Source organism: Pseudorca crassidens, chromosome 14 (assembly GCF_039906515.1).
Source record: "Pseudorca crassidens isolate mPseCra1 chromosome 14, mPseCra1.hap1, whole genome shotgun sequence".
Classification (NCBI taxonomy): Eukaryota; Metazoa; Chordata; class Mammalia; order Artiodactyla; family Delphinidae; genus Pseudorca; species Pseudorca crassidens.
This window is the reverse complement of record NC_090309.1, coordinates 69,703,789-69,724,253: the sequence shown is the minus strand read 5'-3', so window position 1 is coordinate 69,724,253 and position 20,465 is coordinate 69,703,789. Positions and strand designations below refer to the sequence as shown.

Sequence of the window (20,465 nt, the reverse complement as noted above, 5' to 3'; positions counted from 1 at the left end):
TAATCTTAAGGATGAGCTACACATATTAAATGAAAAGATATTATAACGCTCTTAAAACAATGTAAGGCACATGGTAAATGTAAGGCACATGGTAAATAACATTATTCATAGTGCCTATGAATAATAATAAGCCCTAGTCCTAATTAATTCATATGTATAAAAAGTGTATCTCTCCAAACATTATCTTTGGCTGCGCCGTGCAGCTTGCAGGATCTTAGTTCTCCGACCAGGGATTGAACCTGGGCCATAGCAGTGAAAGCGCCGAGTCCTAACAACTGGACCACCAGGGAACTCCCCAAACATTTGATTTATATAACAGAATAATTCTGATGTTCTTTCAAACTGTTAAAATGATTCTGAGAAAGGTAAGAGATTCAAGAATTGCTACATCTTTTGTTACAATTTTTAAGATAGTTATTCTTATCAGTTTTCCCCCTATTATTTACTATAGCCCAGATTTGTTATTTTTTAAGACACATACAAGCCATTAAAATATGTACTTAAAATACACAGATACCTAAAATTTATCTCAAAATGCATATTTTATTTTGGTAGCCAATGACCATCAATCAAACAAAGAAAAGAAAACTAATTTCATGAAGGAAGACAAATCTATGGAGTGGTTTACAGGAAGTGAAGAATGAGATGGCTCAACTAAACAAACTTGGAATCATTAACTACAAAATGTCAAACTAACTGCAAGACAAGTGTCAAAATGGGACATTTAAGCAGTTTCGAAATGTTACACATCTTTCTCTAGCTTTTGTTACTTTTCAAAATTACATGTAAAAGTTATACAAATCATAGTAGTAGCTAAGAATACCAATCTATGAAAGTAGTGATTTGCAATACAAAGTTCTATTTTGATATTTTTCTTCGCATCTTCAAATCAGTTGTCATCTGAGGTACTCAGTTAAGTTGTGGTTTGCACTTCCTCAACTTGACAAGAAAAGCTAATTTGAAGGGAGGAAAAGGTAAGGTCATTGCAATTTTGAGAAGAAAACACCATATAATATATAGCTTGAAAAACTTACCTGTATGACCAGTTTGCCAGTGTATAGGTCTAGCAATATAGGGAAATGATCCATAGGGAAAATCAGAATGTGATTCTTCTGTTATAGAACAAAATATGTATTGTAAGCTACACAAAATATTTTATAATTTGTTCACAAAACTGTTAAAAAACAAATTACTGTCCTTTTCCTGTAAGTTTTTTCCTCTCAGACTTTTTTTTTTTTTAGCTTTTGTCTTGGAGCTATTCTGACAGTTATCTTACAGAAACAACTTGTCAAGGATGACATGATAAACCTATATATGGTTTTATAACCAAATGGATAAGCTCATATCATAAATCAATGGATGTCTGAAAACTTGTTTATGGCCTAAGTAATGTGTACATACAACAAGGACCTAAATTTAGTTCTTTGAAAAATTCATAGAAGTTGCTTTTTGGAATATTAGCTATTTGCATATCGGGTCCTATTAAATTCTTTCCCTTCAGTGATAATCACTGATCTAAATTTACAACATTCTTTAGTATATTTAAAGTATTTCATAAGCCAATCCCCTTGTCACAAGTAAAATATGAATATTATAAGAAGTTCAGTTCTTCAAAGGTATCAGAGTTTTACATAAAAGGCAGGAAAAGTCATGATTCTGTCTCTTAAAAGATTTTAATTTAACAGAATAAATACCACATTTCAATTTCTATAGGAAAAACATAATAAATCCCTGAGAAATATTTTTATAATGTATTGCCCAATACATTCAGGAATGTATTCTCCATTTATTATTGCAAACACATGCATAAAATAAAACTGAAGCTCACCATGGTCATCTTCTTGAAACATCTCACCTTCAATTCTAATTTTCTTTTGAGAATGTAATTGTAAATCTCTGTTGATTTTAGGTTCCACTTTTTGAGGTAAAATTCCATTTTTCTGTTTTGCAAGGCAAACCAACCAATCTCTGACAATAACTTCACTTATCTTTTCACATGAGAGGGCAAGTTCACAGATGCGAATTCCATCTAAAAGTTCAATAACCTGTGTGATGCTTTCAAAAAAGTGAAAAATATAGTTTAAATTTCTACTACAACAATAACTATATTTAAGTTCACTATACGCCAATTTAAATGCTATGCTTAAATCAAAAGGGAAAAAATGTAAAAATGCAAGTTAGGGCACATAAGAGGAGAATACTAAGTAAAAACAATAAAGAGACTATAACATCATTGTTCACATTACACTTTTAAAAACTTTTCTTCTAAATTGTCAGAAGAAATATGCATCTTATATTACCATTTATGTAAAGGATGATTTAAACAGCAATATAACTGAATTTGGGACATATGCTGTTTCATAACAGTTTTTTTTTGACTTTTTTAAAAATTTATTTATTTATTTTGGGCTGCACTGGGTGTTCATTTCTGCGCGCAGGCTTCCTCTAGTTGTGGCGAGAGGGAGCTACTCTTCGTTGCAGTGCGCGGGCTTCTCATTGTGGTGGCTTCTCTTGTTGTGGCACATGGGCTTAGTTGCTCCACAGCATGTGAGATCTTCCCAGTCCAGGGCTTGAACCCATGTCCCTTGTGTTGGGAGGCAGATTTTTAACCACTGTGCCACCAGGGAAGCCCTTCATAACAGTTTTACGAGATAACATATACACTTAACTCAGTTACAAAATGAACACTTTAGCCTAGTACTTAAAACAAAACTGTGTTTAAAATAACATTACCAAAAAGTCACATTACTCACTTTGCTAGATATACAGCACATACACCACCCTGTTTAAGATTTGGGTATAAAACAGGCAAAGCAACTTGAGGATTCAACATATCCAAAGCTACCTGTAGTGGGGGAAAGAGAATCAGACTGAGTTTTGTTTAAATAAAACATGTGTTTTCTTTTCTTATTGAGGTGAAATGATACACTTTGGGAAAGCAATTACCCAGTTAAAGTATTTCATTTTTTAGAATGTAATACTAATGACTGTCATTTTACCCCTCTCAAAAAGGCATACTTATAATTATACAATTTGTCATAGTACTTGACTACATAAAAATCGTAATGGCATGTCTTGTACTTGGCAATATTGATAATACAGGAATCTTTAGCTATATTTTATACACATACCTAGATACACACACACACACACACACACACACACACACACAGTTGCCCCTTGAACAACATGGGTTTGAACTGCGCGGGTCCACTTGATGCAAGGATTTTTTTCAATAGTAAACACTACAGTACTACACAATCTGCGGTTGGTTGAATCTGAAGATGTGGAACCCTGGATATGTTGGAACCATGGATAGGGAGGGCCAACTATAAGTTATACTCAGATTTTTGACTGCACATAGGAGTGGTGCCCCTAAACCCCATGTTGTTCAAAGGTCAACTGTGGGCTTCCCTAGTGGCGCAGTGCTTGAGAGTCCGCCTGCCGATGCAGGGGACACGGGTTCGTGCCCTGGTCCGGGAAGATCCCACATGCCGCGGAGTGTCTGGGCCCGTGAGCCATGGCCGCTGAGCCTGCGCGTCCGGAGCCTGTGCTCCGCAACGGGAGAGGCCACAACAGTGAGAGGCCCGCGTACCGCGAAAAAAAAAAACAAAAAAAAACAAAGGTCAACTGTATATGTAAAGTTTCAATGCTTTAGTTCAGCTTTTCGCAATAGAAATTCACATTATCTCAAATATGTATTTTTATGTTCAAAAGTGTTGAATATTAATTTTAGAGATTGTAAAATTCAAGAATCATGTCCCTTGTTTCTTTACTCTTCATTCAGTTGCAGAATACAGGGCTGTACTCAAAAGATGTTGAATGAATGCAGAGTAAATGAAATTACAAAAAAATTCACTGAAAACAAAAATACAGTCAAATAGAAAATAAAGTGACTTACTGATAGATAGCTCTAGAAATCTAATGTAGTTGGCACATCATTATATTTACTAAATTAGAAATTATTCTGTTTATGTGTTTTAAAAAGAACAGTAATAATGGGTCATCATTCATTATTAATTTATTCACCAAATATTTACTGAGCATCTACCATGTGCCAAGTATTTTGCTAAGTGGTAAAAATATAATGGGAGCTTATATTCTATTTTGTTTCATAGGAACTTATATTCTAATAAGGAATAGGCAGTAAACAAAAATCTAATAAATATGTAATTCAGAGGGTAATGAGTGACATGAAGAACTACAGGATTATAAAGGAGGACATGAAGGAAAGAATGACAGGGCAGGGGAAGGAAGTACTATTTTATACATAGGCTGGTCAGTGACGATACCTAAAGAAAATGATTAAGGTTACCCTGTGGAAATTGAGGGGGGAAGTGTGCTCCAGATTCAGAGAACAGCAAATACAAATGCTCTGAGGCTGTAGGATACTTGGTGAGTCTGAGAAGGCCACAGTCGCTGCAGTGGAGACAAAAGGGGGAAAGTTGTAAGAGAAGAGTTCTCAGATGGTGGGGATGTGGTGGGGATGGGGAGGGACAGATTATGCAGAATCTTACAGACTTTAACTTTACTCAGGAAGCGAAAAGTCACTGGAGAGTTTGAGACATGGTCTGACTTTTTAAACTTTTTTGAATGTGATAAACATAACATAAAAGTTGCCATTTCAAGTGTACAATTCAGTGGCATTAAGTACATTCTGACTTGGGCAAGGAAAGATGATGGTGACTTGCAATAGCAAATAGCATTGGATGTGATGAGAACACAGAGCCAATTAGAATTAGAATTGGCTGTCAGATGTGAGAGAAAGAAGTGAGAATGAATCCAGTGTTTTCATCTTAAGCTACTGAAAGAATGGAGATGTCATTTACTATTGAGGAAAATAATTTTAGACAATGGGAAGAATAAGCTTGGGGAGAAATATTCGAGAATTCAAGATTTGGACACAAGTTTAAGATGCCTATTAGGGCTTCCCTGGTGGCACAGTGGTTGAGAATCCGCCTACCAGTGCAGGGGACACGGGTTCAATCCCTGGTCCGGGAGGATCCCACATGCCGCAGAGCAACTAAGCCCGTGAGCCACAACTACTGAAACCCGTGCACCACAGCTGCTGGGAGCAACTAAGCCTGCTCTCCACAGCTGCTGAGGCCCACGCGCCTGGAGCCCGTGCTCCGTAATGGGAGAAGCCACCGGGATGGGAGGCCCACGCACCACAGCAAGGAGTGGCCCCCACTCGCCACAGCTGGGAAAAGTCCACGTGCAGCAAAAGGGACCCAATGCAGCCATAAATAAATGAATGAATAAATAAATAAATACTTAAAAAAAAGATGCCTATTAGATATCCAAGTAAAGATCTCAATGACTAATCAAAGGGCCAACGGTGTGGACATATTGGTCTCTGTGACTGTAGTTTTAGTATATTATCAACAAGAACCAAAAATAAGACTACCAAGAAGCCTGCCATTCCAAAGCTCCATGGCTCAGCTAACAACATTACCATTCATTAGCCACTCAAATCAGGAAATTACAGTCACTATTTCTTTACCTTGAATTCTTTTTTGAGAATCTGTGGGGTTTTGATGCTTTTATTTGGATTAAAATTATCCAGTCCTACAAATCTACCTCTTAGTATTTCTCAAATTCATCCTACTGCTAATGCTTTAGGTCAGGACCTCATCATATCTTGTTGAAACATTACAATAGCTTTCTACATAGACTATGTAAATTCCATTCTTTCACCAGAATTATTCTGAAACAGGAATCTGGACATTCTACTCCCCTACTTAAGAACTCATCAATAGTTTTCCATTATCTAAAAGATAATGTCCACATGTCCTAGCTTGATATACACACAAGTGTTCTTCACTATCTAGTCCCTCATGACTGTATTTGCATCTTCATCTCCTCATTAGACCCAATTCTACAGCCATAATGTTTCGTGCTTCTGAGTCTTTCTAATAAATGTTTATATGTCTACCTTTTCTTCTATATCGAAACCTCCTTTAAATGTATAATTCATTTTTGTCTTAGCATAGTAGACGGCACACAGCAGGTCTCTAATACATATTTGTTGAATCAAGAAAGTGGTTCAGTAATTCAGAGAAAGATGATAATCCTCCACTTAGATGATTAAGGTATATTCCATGGAGGAGACAAACTTTTATCTAAGCTTTGAAGGAAGAGTAGAATTTAAACAGGTAGGGACTTCCCTGGTGGTGCAGTGGTTAAGAATCCGCCTGCCAATGCAGGGGACATGGGTTCGAGCCCTGGTCCGGGAAGATCCCACATGCCGTGGAGCAACTACGCCCATGCGCCACAACTACTGAGCCTGCACTCTAGAGCCCGCAAGCCACAACTACTAAGCCCGTGTGCCACAACTACTGAAGCCCACATGCCTAGAGCCGGTACTCCACAACAAGCGAAGCCACTGCGGTGAGAAGCCCGCACACTGCAACGAAGAGTAGCCCCCGCTCGCCGCAACTAGAGAGAGCCTGCATGCAGCAATGATCCAATGCAGCCAAATAAATAAATTAAATAAATAAATTTATTTTAAAAAATAAAATAAACAGGTAGAGAAAAGGGAAAAGGAGAAAACTCATAATGATGAAAATCATAGCTAATACTAATTTAATGCTTACTATATATCAGGTACTGTTCTATGCACTTTACAGAAACACCTCATTTAATCCTCAACAACACTATGAAATAGGTATTATTATTGATTACTATTCCTGTTTAATACATGAGGTGACTGAGGCACAGAAAGATTAAGTAATTTACCCAAGGTCATATTGGCTACTATGGAGCCTAAGTGAACCAGAATGAATAAACTCCAAAACTTACTTCCCTCTATTCACTCCCTCCTTTTCTCTCCTCAGAGATAATCACTGTCCTGAAGTTGGGAATGTTGCCAAATAATTTTATGCTTCTACAACATATGTATATAGCTACAAACAATACATGGTACTGTTTTTAAAATTTTACATATATGTAGCCATTCCATACTTATTCTTGAATAATTCATTTTTCACTAAGTGCTATGAGATTTTTTTTTATTGGAGTATAATTGCTTTACAATGTTGTGTTAGTTTCTGCTGTACAGTGAAGTGAATCAGCTATATGTATACATATATCCCCTCCCTCTTGGACCTCCCTCCCATCCCCTACCCATCCCACCCATCTAGGTCATCACAGAACACCGAGCTGAGCTCCCTGTGCTATACCGCAGGTTCTAACTAGCTATCTTACACATGGTAGTGTATCTATGTCAAATCTAATCTCCCAATTCATCCCACCCTCCCCTTTCCCTCCATGTCCACACGTCTGTTCTCTACATCTGCATTTCTATTCCTGCCCTGGAAATAGGTTCATCTGTACTATTTTTCTAGATTCCACATATATGCATTAATATACAATATTTTTTTTTCTCTTTCTGACTTACTTCACTCTGTGTGACAAACTCTAGGTCCATCCACATCTCTACAAGTGACCCAATTTCATTCCTTTTTATGGATGAGTAATATTCCATTGTCTATATGTACCACATAGTCTTTATCCATTCATCTGTCAATGGACATTTAGGTTGTTTCCATGTCCTGGCTATTGTAAATAGTGCTTCATTGAACATTGGGACATATGTGTCTTTTTGAATTATGGTTTTCTCAGGGAGATTTATTGATGTAGATACAGTACATTTATTTCACTATGTTAAATAATACCATTGTTAGTATTCCACCATGTCCATTCCTCTTTTGATGGTTAGGTTGTTTACAAAATGTATTAAAATTTGTTTAAAATCTTTTATTAGCCATTTTTTTCTTGTTCTGTTCTCTTTGTCTTTGTGGTTCAACACCTTTTTTTATTCCTCTACCCTCATTTGAGATGGCAGGAGTATAGGCAGCTTATATAAAAAAGCTAAAGAAAGGAAGGTTGAGATCAGATTCTGAAGGACACCATAAATCTTTGAATGAAAAGTTCCTAATTGGTTTCTCAGCAGGAGAGTGACAGTATGAGAACTAGATTAGTCTAAAGATGAGGAGAATGGATTGGAAGTGTGAAGGCCCAGGAGGTGAGATGGCAGCTAGGAGAGGAATTAAGTAGTCAAGGAAGCAATAATCAACTAGGATAACAATAACCAGAAATCAAGTGGTGGGAACATGCATAGAAATTTATGTTTACTAGTATGGAGGTTCCTTAAAAAACTAAAAGTAGAGTTGCCATTCAAAAAGATACATGCACCCCCATATTCACAGCAGCACTATTTACAACAGCCGAGATATGGAAGCAACCTAAATGTCCACTGATAGATGAATGGATAAAGAAGATGTGGTACATATACACAATGGAATACTACTCAGCCATAAAAAAGAATGAAATAATGCCATTTGCAGCAACATGGATGGACCTAGAGATTATCAAACTAAGTGAAGTAAGTCAGAAAGAGAAAGATAAATACTGTATGATATCACTTATATGTGGAATCTAAAATACAGCACAAATGAACTTATTTATGAAACAGAAACAGACTCATAGACATAGAAAACAAACTTCTGGTTACCAAAGGGGAAAGGGGGTGGGGGAGGGATGAAGTAAGAATTTGGGATTAACAGATACAAACTACTATATATAAAATATCAATAGATGAATAAGGTCCTACTGTATGAACTATATTCAATATCCTGTAATAAACCACAATGGAAAGGAATATGAAAAAGAATATGTATATATATGTACAACTGAATCACTTTGCTGTACACCAGAAAATAACACAACATTGTAAATCAACTATACTTCAATAAAATAAATAAATAAACATCCTCTCCCCCAAAGATATTTATGTTTACTATACGCCTCTTGAGTTTTGGTCAAGTGCTACCTTCAAGCAGGACTTTCACCAACTGACAATTTTTAGAGACTTTCTTAAAGAAAGGAAAATTCTTCATGATCTAGCTTTAACTTAATAATTCTATATTATGAGTAATTTATTTATGAACACCAACTATAATTCTTTGCCCCAATAGTATATGACTCTTCCCCAGAAGCTGACAGTTCTCCTTCTATATGCTCTGAGTATTCATCTGTCACTATTATTCAAGAGAGATTCAATTGAAAAAATCTAGTAAGGAGTATTCTTTCCTTTGGAACAGGGATGGATGTTTCAGCAGGTTTCCACAAGGCTGTAACAATACTGTTAAAATCCTTTGTTGTGTTTCATGCTCATCAAGCAGAATTCTGATGACCAATGAAACTCCCACGTATCTGTGACGTTCCTATGGATGGCCTACATAGAACAAGTCCTCTTTCTGCCCTTATTGAGCTATATAATGTGCAAGCCAAACAAGGATGAGGAAAAAAAAAACACAAACTGTGGTCCTTGTGTCCAGGAAGCTGTGCCACTGTAGCTATTGGCTTTAGTTATATCAGAGATAGGAAGCAGTCCTGATAAAAATCACCTCTTTGAACTTTACTTCATTTCTCACCTAGTTTCCCTTATAAAGTTCCTAAAATAAGCTTCCAATAGCCAATTAAGAAAAGTGAAGAAGGGACTTCCCTGGTGGCACAGTGGTTAAGAATCCACCTGCCAATGTAGGGGACACGGGTTCGAGCGCTAGTCCAGAAGATCCCACATGCTGCAGAGCAACTAAGCCCATACGCCACAACTACTGAGCCTGCGCTCTAGAGCCCATGAGCCACAACTAATGAGCTCGTGTGCTACAACTACTGAAGCCCACGCACCCAGAGCCCATGCTCCGCAACAAGAGAAGCCACCACAATGAGAAGCACGTGCAACGCAATGAAGAGTAGCCCCTGCTCGCTGCAACTAGAGAAAGCCCGTGCGCAGCATCAAAGACACAACACAGCCAAAAATAAATAAATAAAGTTATTAAAAAAAAAAAAAGAAAGAAAAGCGAAGAAGACTTCTTACCCAGACCCCAGTCCATAGTGTCAAGCCATGAACTGATAATGGCATCATCAAGGGTAAGGCAACTTAAACTAGAATTGTGAAACTCTGAGGTCATCTAATAGCACTATGGCCCATATCTCCATCATCACTGTTCACAGCTTAAAATGGCATTCTCTCGTCGTCTATCCTTTTATCTTCATACTACTCTGCTTCTCCTCCCCTAACTCAACCTCCCACTCCTCCCTCTCCTCCCAAATCCCTCCACTCCACTTTCTGGAGCTTTGTTCACAATAAATATGCCTCTATCCTCAACATCTTTAATTGACACTCCTCTACATCCTGACTTTAACTGTCTAAAGATGCCTCTTGCCTCTTCCCTCAAAACTGAAGGCTATTTATTCCCCCAAATCTCACAATATGAGGTCAGGTGCGGGGCTCAGTATGCTCCCAATGCTGCTTCCAAATTATTATTCCTTTATCCTAGAAACGTTGAAGTTCATGATGCTCAACTACTCCTCCTAGTATTTCATCATTACCCCACATTTATTAACAACTTTGGCACCTAATTCAGTATATCTCTCTGCTCTGAATCCCACCATGACATTAAAGGAAAATATTCCTCCCACTCTTAGAGATAGAAATGGGGCAAATAATGAAGGAAGATCCTTTTCCATATAAAAGAAGCATGGTCCCTGTTTTCTTTGTACTCAGTGTTAGGTAATATCATAGGGCTACTTTAGAAAACTTACCGCATCAAATGTTAAAGATTTTATGTCTTCAGTTGCTCCTAAAATATCCTTATGAATAAAATCCACGTTGTCTGGCCACTCTTCTACATGACTCATTTTCCATGAATCACGCCAGTGTTTGTAATTCTTCTTAGCCAGTTCATGGTGGTCTTTTCTAATTTCAAAACTTATGACTCGTCCTTGTGATCCAACTTAATTTAAAAAAAAATCACGACATTACACAGTATTAATCAGTACATAAAGAAAGTCAAAATTTTATTTTGCAAAGACATTACATGGATGTGAAAAAATAATTCAAATAGTTCAAGGTTACAAAAGTCTCTACCCTGTCCCAAATACCCAATCAATCTCCCTCATCAGAGACAATCATTCCACCATAGTTATTTACCCTTCCCGAGAAAGTCGCTGCCTATAGTACAAGTGTACAAGTATCTTTCTCTGTTTTTAACACACGTTGTTATCTATCATATATACTGTCCTGTACCTTCCTTCTTATTTACCAATGCCATTTCAGTGATTAATGATCTACTGCATTTTTTAAAACAGCTATTATGTTCCATTGTATGACAATGTCACAGTTTATTTAACCAGTCACCTACTGATGAACATTTAGCTTGTTTCTAGTCTTATGCTATAACAAACAATATTGCAATAAAAATTATTTTGCCTAAGTCTTTGTACACATGAGCCAGTATATCTATAGGATAAAGTCCTAAAAATGGAATTGCTGACTCAAGGGATATGTGAATATTTTTATTTTGAAAATTATTACCAAATTGTCCTCCAAAAAAACAATGATACCAATTTACACTCGACCAACAATGTATTAGAGTGCCTATTTCTCCATATTCTCTCCAACAAAGAGTTATCAAACTTTTTACCTGTGTCAATCTAAAAATTGCATATAGTTTATCATTGTAGTTTTAATTTGCATGTCTTTTGGATGTCATATGGATGAAGTTAGGCCTTTCAGATACTTAAAAGATACTTGTTTGTTTGTTTTTTTTAATTTATTTATTTTTGGCTGTGTTGGGTCTTCGTTGTGGTGCTCGGGCTTCTCTTGTTCCAGAGCATGGGCTCTAGGTGCATGGGCTTCAGTAGTTGTGGCATGTGGGCTCAGTAGTTGTGGCTCGCAGGCTCTAGAGCACAGGCTCAGTAGTTGTGGCGCACAGACTTAGTTGCTCCGTGGCATGTGGGATCTTCCCAGACCAGGACTCGAACCCATGTCCCCTGCATTGGCAGGCGGATTCTCAGCCACTGCGCCATCAGGAAAGCCCCAATACTTGTATTTTTGTGTGTGTCTGAAAAACTTTCAAACTATTTATCATAGTAATGCTGCAGTTTCACAGAAAACTACTACATTTTAACTTACAGCAATTAATTTTCTACCCACCTCTATATGAGGTGATTTGATACCATTTGGAGGCTGTCCCAGATCAATCAGTCTATAGTTAAAATGAAGAGTTTAAATTGCAGCATGTCTCTTTAAAATGTAAGTCCAGCTGTAAGTCATCATGTTCTCAAGGGATAAAAGTTAATGTTAATAGTAGCATAAGCTAAACACTTAGAAAATTATGGTGAAAATAAATCCATCCTGAAAGTAAACAGCAATAATTTCTTGATCACTCATAGTTTGGGATTATTTATGCCATGACACTCCTCCAACACTATAGATATTAGAAATACAAACATTCCTCTTGTTTCACAAATTTTTTATAAATTCACTTTGTCAAATGCATTTAGGAATCTGTCACAGATTGTGAAGAAATGGCTGCCTTTAACTATGCACAGAAAAGAGTCCAACAAAAGATGTGAGGAGCCCAAAATGAATTTCCTGACCCAGTATAAGTTGGATTATGTTTGTATGTGATGACATTAGGTCAAAAAACAAAAGGTTTAAGTTTAATTCAGTATATGTCTATCTGTAATCTTTATAAAATCTACCCACATACACCTACAACTGCTCTAACAATGTTTATTAGCTAAAAAAGAATGCAGTTATAAAACCAACATGAATGATTAAAAAAAAAAATCTACCAAAAGAGAATGCTGTCTATTACTAGGTGAGGAAGGGAACACTGCAGAGGCAGCCAAAAGCCAAAGCCATCCTGACAATCAGAGGAATTAAGTGGTCAAAGGGAGTAATAATCAACTACAATGACAGTAACCAGAAATCAAGTGGTGGGAACATGAACAGATATTTATGTTTACTATATACCTCTTGAGTTTTGATTAGGTGCTACCTTCAAGCAGTACTTTTACCGACTGACAATATTTAGAGACTTAAAGAAAGGAAAATTCTTCGTGATCTAGCTTTAGCTTAATAGTTCTATATTACGTATTAATTTATTCATGAACAGCAAAAATAATTCTTTGCCCCTGATAGTATATGACTCTTCTCCAGCAGCTGACAGCCCTCCTCCTTCTATATTCTCTCATACTGAGTATTCACTTGGCACCATTATCAACAAACACATGTACATGTGTGCACAAAAGACAAGTACAAGAATGTTCAGAGAAGCACTATTCACAACGTTCAACTCAAATGCCCATCAACAGCAGAATGGATAAACTGTGCTTTACTTACAAAAATGGCAACTAACATGAAATAACCATCGCTACATGCAGTGGCTGAATCTCACAAACAGAACGTTGAATGAAAGCAACCAGATTCGAAAGAGTACAATACTACAGGATTCCTTTTACGTAAGATTCAAAACAGGCAAAACTAATCAATGGTGATAAAAGTCAGAGTGGTGGCTACCTTCTACCTTTGGGTTGGATAAGGACTGAGAAGGGATTTGAGGTTTCAGTGGTACAATAACATTCCCTGTCTTGATCTGGGTAATAACTACGTGAGTGTGGTCACGATATAAAAATTCATTGAGGTATACACTTATGATCTGTGTACTTTTCTGTAGCTATGTTATGTTCTAAAAAAAAATTTAGTTAAAAAAAAGCGTGGAGGGAGCAACAGAAAGCAAACAGAGAGAGGGTTAGACAGAGAATGACTTGAATAAATGCACACAATGGAAAGAAAAACACTTGCTTACATTTGATTTCAAGAATGCTCTCTATCACAAAGTTATGTGAATATTTTCTGAAACATCTGTATCTATTTAACTTCCCGTTATTATGGACAGACTGAATGTTTTCTTTGTCATCTAAATTCAACTCATTTATCCCAATCTCTTACCTGCTTTGGATAAAAACAAGCTCGTTCCACCAGAGCCCGAGCCAGCTTCCAAAACAGTATCACCTGGGTGGATATTCATCATCAACAGTATCATATTCATATCCTATGATTGAAACACAGCATGGGTGACTCTGTGACCAATAAATATGTACTAAGCACCTAGGCTTACAAACACTATGTTGGACTTGGAGAAAAGAAGTGAAAAAAAAAAAAAGGATTAAACTCTGGTCCTGCCTACCAAAAGTTTATATTTTACTTGATGAAATGAGAGATTCAAGAATCAGGTAGCAAATACAGAAGCACTTCAGTATAATATTGAAATTACAGAAAATAAGTAAGACTAGGAGCTCAGAGAAAGGAGAAATCAGCAGACTGCCCTACCTTAAAGACATAGAGAATTTAAGGAAACAGTCACAAAGTAGAAATAGTTTTAAACAAAAAAGAGGTAGAGTAATAAACACAGTTTGCCCATCTCAGGAGGAGCGGTAAGGAGAGACCTGAATCCATGCTAACGCATCTGAACTTAACCTGGTAAGTAACTGGGGCATGTCACTGAGGTAATATTAATGGCATTTTATAAAGATTAGTCTGTGAGACGAATACAGGATGTACTAGAATAGAAAAAAATTAGAGGTATAAAGACCAGTTAGGAAGTTATTACATAATCTCTGCATGAAATGATGAATGCTCATTTAGAATTAGGATACCAGGAATAGACAGGAGGACTCATTTGCCAAACTTTATAACTAAAGAATTGTTTTGTTAACAGGAATATCATGGATGATAGTAGTAATAGCTGTTTATTGAAACTTCACCAGGTGCCAGGCTTCTGTTAACTATGCAAACTGCTTTCAAACATTATCTTGTTTAATCAGAATACTAATATGAGAAAAGTATCACCATCCCCATTATAAGGATGAGAAATCAGAAAAGTAATTTGCCCAAAGTCACACAGCCAGGAATCAAGTGGGCAAGTCAGGGGTAGACCTGATGTTGAACTCCCAAACATCTCCTAACCACGCTGTTGATCATTTCACTATATATTACAAATGCTATAGAGAGAGAAAATTTTAAATGTTAGCATTTATTTCAACAGCCCCCCCAATAACAAACCTTTCGAAGTTGCTAATAAGCAGCACATCTGGTAAGGTATTACTATCTTTTCCTTCTCTGGCAAAAGCTGCTGTGAAAATTCTAAAAGAAACAGGAGGTTTTCTAGGATCCTCTGTTGAGTCACAACAAAGTTGTGTATTAAATATAGGTTTGGATGCATAAGAAACTATTTAACAGGTACAGTTATCTAATTAAAAGCCAAAATGTATTTTCTTTTTTTTTTTTTCTTTTGCGGTACGCGGGCCTCTCACTGTTGTGGCCTCTCCCGTTGCGGAGCACAGGCTCCGGACGCGCAGGCTCAGCGGCCATGGCTCACGGGCCCAGCCGCTCCGCGGCATGTGGGATCCTCCCGGGCCGGGGCACAAACCCGTGTCCCCTGCATCGGCAGGCGGACTCCCAACCACCGCGCCACCAGGGAAGGGAAGCCCTCAAAATGTATTTTCTGAAATGATGGACTAAGGCTTGAACCAAATGATACTTAGACACATAATTCTTAAGGTGTATTAGTCAAAAAGTTTCATTAACAAATTCAAAGTCTTTCAGACATACATATCCTCTCCCATCTGCCAGGCACGTGGGAGTAGAGGTGGGAGGGGGCACAGATAACTTCACACAGGAGTGGGAGGCAGCTCCAGTAGCCATTTCAGTGAAATGCCCTGGAGAAGGCAGTTCTATTTCCTTGGCTCTTTCATATAAGACTAGAATTATAAAATTAAAAAAAAAAACGTTAGCACACTTTAACTTTTGCTTCCTGCCATTCAGGTTACCTGGTCTCCATGGAATGAGGTTGGAGCCCATTTTACACATCCTAGCGATTTCAGTCCAAAACTGGGGTGGGAATAGCATTTATTCATTTCCTTGCCTCTTTCCAAAAGGGATTTGAAGCTACTGGGAGACTCCTCTGAAGTTATGAAATATCACTCTACTATTGAGTTTTCTATACATTTTAAAACTTTAGGCTTTCAAACAATCTTTTCAGACTTTTTCCTTTTTTTCCTTGGCAGGAATTTTAATCTCTTTCCTAATTCAACAATATAAACCTAATGCTCAGCAGAAGGTTTTAATAACTGGGCTGCACTTTAGCCTTAAGTGGCAACAATTCCTACTCTCCAATGGTTCTTATATAAGTATTCCAAACACGCAAATCAGCAGAAAAGGTTAATTTAAAAATTTAGGGAGTGTTGGGAATTCCCTGGCGGTCCAGTGGTTAGGACTTGGCACTTCCACTGTTATGGTCCCAGGTTCAAACCCTGGTTGGGGAACTAAAATCCCGCAAGCCACAGGGTGTGGCCTAAATAAATAAATAAATTAAAATAAAATAAAAATAAAAATTTAGGGAGTGTTGCCATTTATACTTCTACTCCAAACCTAAAAGTGCTTGATACTGACCCCTGTGAAATGTTCACACTTTACACGTAACTATTAGGAAGTTTATTCAAAATTGCTCCCTCAGACCAACTTTTAATATTAAGATAAAACTACATAATTCTACGGAGGAGACCAGCTTTCAAAAGTCAGTGGAAGGACTTCCCTGGTGGCACAGTGGTTAAGAATCCTCCTGCCAATGCAGGGGACGTGGGTTCGAGCCCTAGTCCCGGAAGATCCCACATGCTGCAGAGCAACTAAGCCCGTGCGCCACAACTACTGAGCCTGCGCTCTAGAGCCCGCGAGCCACAACTACGGAAGCCCGCGCGCCTAGAGCCTGTGCTCCACAACGAGAAGCCGCCGCAATGAGAAGCCCTTGCAGTGCAAAGAAGAGTAGCCCCCACTCGTTGTAACCAGAGAAAGCCCGTGCGCAGCAGTGAAGATGAAAAGCAGCCAAAAATAAATAAAATAAATAAATTTATTAAAAAATATACATATATATAGACTGGATTCCTACTTAGAACCTTCCAACAGTCACCCAATGCACATGGAATAAAATACTCATATCTCCAACCACAGCACATCTCATACCATTCTCTCCCTCACCTAACCCACTCAGCCCGCAGCAGGAACTCTGCAATACTCTTCCCTTTGCAAGCACTCTGCTCCTAGATCTTTGCAAGGCTGGCTCTTCCTTAATTAGTTTATCAAACGTACCTCCTCAGAGACCTTCTCTAACCACCTGACATAAAGTATTCTCCTCCCCCAGGTTACCCAACACAATGTTATTGTTAATCTACTTGTCTTTATGGCACTTAGCACTACCTGAAATTATCGAATTCTTTCATTTACTTGTTTGTTCCTTGTCACCTCCTCTAGGACATAAGGTCTATGTTGAGAGCAAGGACTGTGGTTCACCGCTTCACCTCCCTAAAATAGTGCCCTGAATATATAAGGTAGGAGAGTATTTACTAAAGAAATAATGAATGATTCCTCATCTAGGACTAGGAGGAGGATTTGTTACAAAGGAACATTCTGCTCAAGGACAGTGACTGTGACTAATGATTAAAATAAACCACTAGCAATGGATGATTAGCATAAGATTGTAACAAGAAACTAGGTAGGTAATTTACTTATAAATAATATTCCTTTTATGTTTAGTGTCTAATTTTAGCTGTTTTCATATAAATTTTTTTTTTCTAATGGGAAAAGCATAGTGAGGGCTTCCCTAGCGGCGCAGTGGTTAAGAATCCGCCTGCCAATGCAAGGGACACGGGTTCGAGCCTTGGTCCGGGAAGATCCCACATGCCACGGAGCAACTAAGCCCATGCGCCACAACTACTAAGCCCGCGTGACACAACTACTAGACCCCGTGTTCCGCAACAAGAGAAGCCACCGCAATGAGAAGTCCGCGCACCACGACGAAGAGTAGCCCCCACTCTCCGCAACTAGAGAAAGCCCGTGCGCAGCAAAGACCAAATGCAGCCAAAAATAAAATAAAATTTAAAATATATTTAGGGCTTCCCTGGTGGCGCAGTGGTTGAGAGTCCGCCTGCCGATGCAGGGGAAACGGGTTCGTGCCCTGGTCCGGGAAGATCCCACATGCCGCGGAGCGGCTGGGCCCGTGAGCCATGGCCGCTGAGCCTGCGCGTCCGGAGCCTGTGCTCTGCAACGGGAGAGGCCACAGCAGTGAGAGGCCCGCGTACCGAAAAACAACAACAACAATATATATATATATTTTTTAAAAAGCATAGTTTGATATCTATTGTTGACAAAATATACCTCTAACAACATGCCTGATTAAATATGATGCTTAAAATATCGCCACAGTGGTACTAAAAAATTGTCCCCAAGAGTTCAACGTTCTCTTGACTGCTGAACTCGCAAACTTAAGAATTGTGGGGAATAAATACACATTCTTATTGCCTAGTGATTCCACATCACTCTATATAGTAAATCACTTTACAGATCTGAGAATCGAGGCTCCCAAGTTAAAATTAAAATCTGGCTATTTCTTCCTAAAATTAGTAATCATAAAATATGTAAAAGTCATAGCCATTGGTTAAAAAAAAGTGAGAACAATAAAAACTTGAAACGTGCTGAGATGTGCTTTAAGTCCATTAATCAGGTCTGTAGTACTGCATCCGTTTTGCTCTTGGTGGAACCAAATGAACCTAACTCCCATCGCATTACCTTAGGATATGTTATGGCAGGCCCTCTTTGCATCAGTAATACATAGTCTTCCAATGCTGGCCTCCTCAGCATGAAGTGCTTACCAGAGGAACTCCTCAGTATCTGGCCGGGGAACTTCCCCACGATCTCGCTGAACGGGACTGCCCCCCAGATACTATTTAAGTGTCCGGCATTGCTCAACCTAAATAATTTTTTAAATTGTGTTTCTCTCTTCCCAGTCTCAGCTAAAATCAGCTCCCCAGCCCGAAAAGGCACCTCTCGGGTAGCTGACCAGGAAGAGGAGACGTGAAGTTCGTCATCCTTGGTGGCAGGCTGGGCCAAGGCGGGCAGTGAGGGACCGCCGGATCCCTGGTGTGCGGGACCCGACTGGCCCTGGTCTTCACTCGAGCCCTCGTGCTTTCGAGGGGGTGACTCCTTTCGCGGCGTCGGTAGTCTGAGGCTTTCCAGTGACGAAAGACATCTGGTCCCAAGTCCCCGGACGAGCGGAGGGAGAGATGGAGGCGACTCTACGTCTGGGGCTTTCCTCTGTGCCGCCTCGCGCTCTCCTTCTTCATCTCGCGCGTCTCTAGACGAGAATTTGCAACACAATAACCGGGCTCTCTCGAAGGGCTCTTGCCCAAGGCAGCGCAGGAATGGACAGGTCCCGAACCCTGGCCACCTCCGGAGACGCCTCAGCGGTAGCACGACCAGACCCAGGCGCCTGTTTGACAGCATGACGACCCGCTCAGGCCACTGTCGCAGGCGACTGTCGCAGGGCCGAGGCTCCGCCTCTCGCTGCGCGCAGCATTGACGCAGCTGCCTGGGGGATGGACAGCTATTTCGCCGGAAGAACTCCGCTACAGCGCCTGCGTCCCGAGGAGGGGCGCAGCGGCCGAGTTGGCAGCCCGGGGTTCCGTGAGGTAGTCGCTGAGTAACTGTCCCGGGAGCGGGCCTCTTTCCCGCGCAGGGGCCCATTTTCCTCTTTGGAATGTGTGCAGAGTAAACAGTTTACTGCTGACAAATCTCCACCAGCCTCGTCCGGGGACGAGAGGATTAAGAGAGACACAGCCTGTCAAAGCGTTGCCTAAGCTGAAGTCCTGTACCAGGGTTAGTTAGCTCGCTGGTAATCAGGAGCAGGAACGTCAGTCGGTCACCATAAGTAAAACTGGCCCCGAGATGCGTTTTTATAGACTGCAGCTGGACGTGCCACCCGCTGACTGGAGCTTCTTTCCCAGCTGACCGCCTCCTTCCCCCAGTCCGAGCGAGTCCCTTTTGACTGGGCTCTGACCACCTGCATGCCATCCCCAGGCCCAGAGAGTCGGCGACCCTAGATTAAAGTGACTGTATTCACTGTGTGCTCATTTTACAGAATTGTTTTTAATCATTAAAATATAATAGTTAACTGTTTTACCCTCCCCAAAACTAAGTAAAATTATCTTAAAATGGGAAAAGGCCAATGTTAAAACAGGGGTGGCGGGGTAGAGGGGTGTTATAGGCTCCATTTCATCCCTCCCAAGTTCATGTATCGAAGTCCTAACCTTCAGTACCCCAGAATGGGACTGTATTTGGAGATAGGGTCTTTAAAGAGGTAATTAAATTAAAATGTCACCAGAATGGGCCCTCATCCAATATGACTGCTGTCCTTGTAAGAAGAGATTAGGACACAGAGGGAAGACCATGGCCATCTACAAGCCAAGGAGAGAAGCCTCAGAAGAAACCAAACCTGCTAACACCTTGATGTTGGACTTCTAGCTGCCAGAACTGTGAGAAAATTAATTCTGTTGTTTAAGCCAAAAAAAAGAGCATTGACTGTATTTTCTAATTCCCTCTTTAAAAATTTTTATTCCCAGGTTTTGGCACCCCCCCCCCAAATTTTTAAATAAAAATGAATTTATTTAATCCTAAAAATAAAACAAAAGAAAATTAAAAACTGGGAAAAAGTTATCTATGGAGTCCAAAATCTCATTTAACATTGAATATCACTAACCTGTTTGCTTAATATTAATTC

At 39.3% G+C, this 20,465-nt stretch overlaps 2 protein-coding genes across 3 annotated transcripts in view; one reads left to right on the top strand and one right to left on the bottom strand.

The window, feature by feature from the left end:
- SPDYA (speedy/RINGO cell cycle regulator family member A) overlaps positions 1–684 on the top strand; it is a 33,695-nt gene extending 33,011 nt beyond the window's left edge. For both annotated transcript variants that reach the window (XM_067703358.1, XM_067703357.1), the window contains one exon: positions 556–684. In XM_067703358.1, coding sequence (XP_067559459.1) covers positions 556–644 — 89 coding nt within the window. In that variant the 3' untranslated portion in view covers positions 645–684. The remainder of the gene's footprint in view (positions 1–555) is intronic.
- On the bottom strand, positions 524–19,245 carry TRMT61B (tRNA methyltransferase 61B). The gene is made up of 7 exons (XM_067703356.1): positions 18,479–19,245; positions 13,808–13,910; positions 10,612–10,802; positions 2,754–2,845; positions 1,829–2,055; positions 1,035–1,112; positions 524–953 (listed from the first exon to the last, which is right to left on the bottom strand). Exons 1-7 carry the CDS (start codon positions 19,190–19,192, stop codon positions 910–912), a joined length of 1,449 nt encoding a protein of 482 aa, XP_067559457.1. The 5' UTR covers positions 19,193–19,245; the 3' UTR covers positions 524–909.
- Between the last annotated feature and the right edge of the window lie 1,220 nt (positions 19,246–20,465).

Bases quoted from the DNA above. Each gene is read 5' to 3' on its own strand.
- TRMT61B (XM_067703356.1), bottom strand. From the start codon at position 19,192: ATGCTGTCAAACAGGCGCCTGGGTCTGGTCGTGCTACCGCTGAGGCGT. The intron at 2,846-10,611 runs GTAAGTTTTCTA...CCCCCACTACAG, and splicing joins AATCTTTAACATTTGATGCG to GTAGCTTTGGATATGTTGAA. The intron at 1,113-1,828 runs GTGAGCTTCAGT...GTTCTATAACAG, and splicing joins GTTTCAAGAAGATGACCATG to AAGAATCACATTCTGATTTT.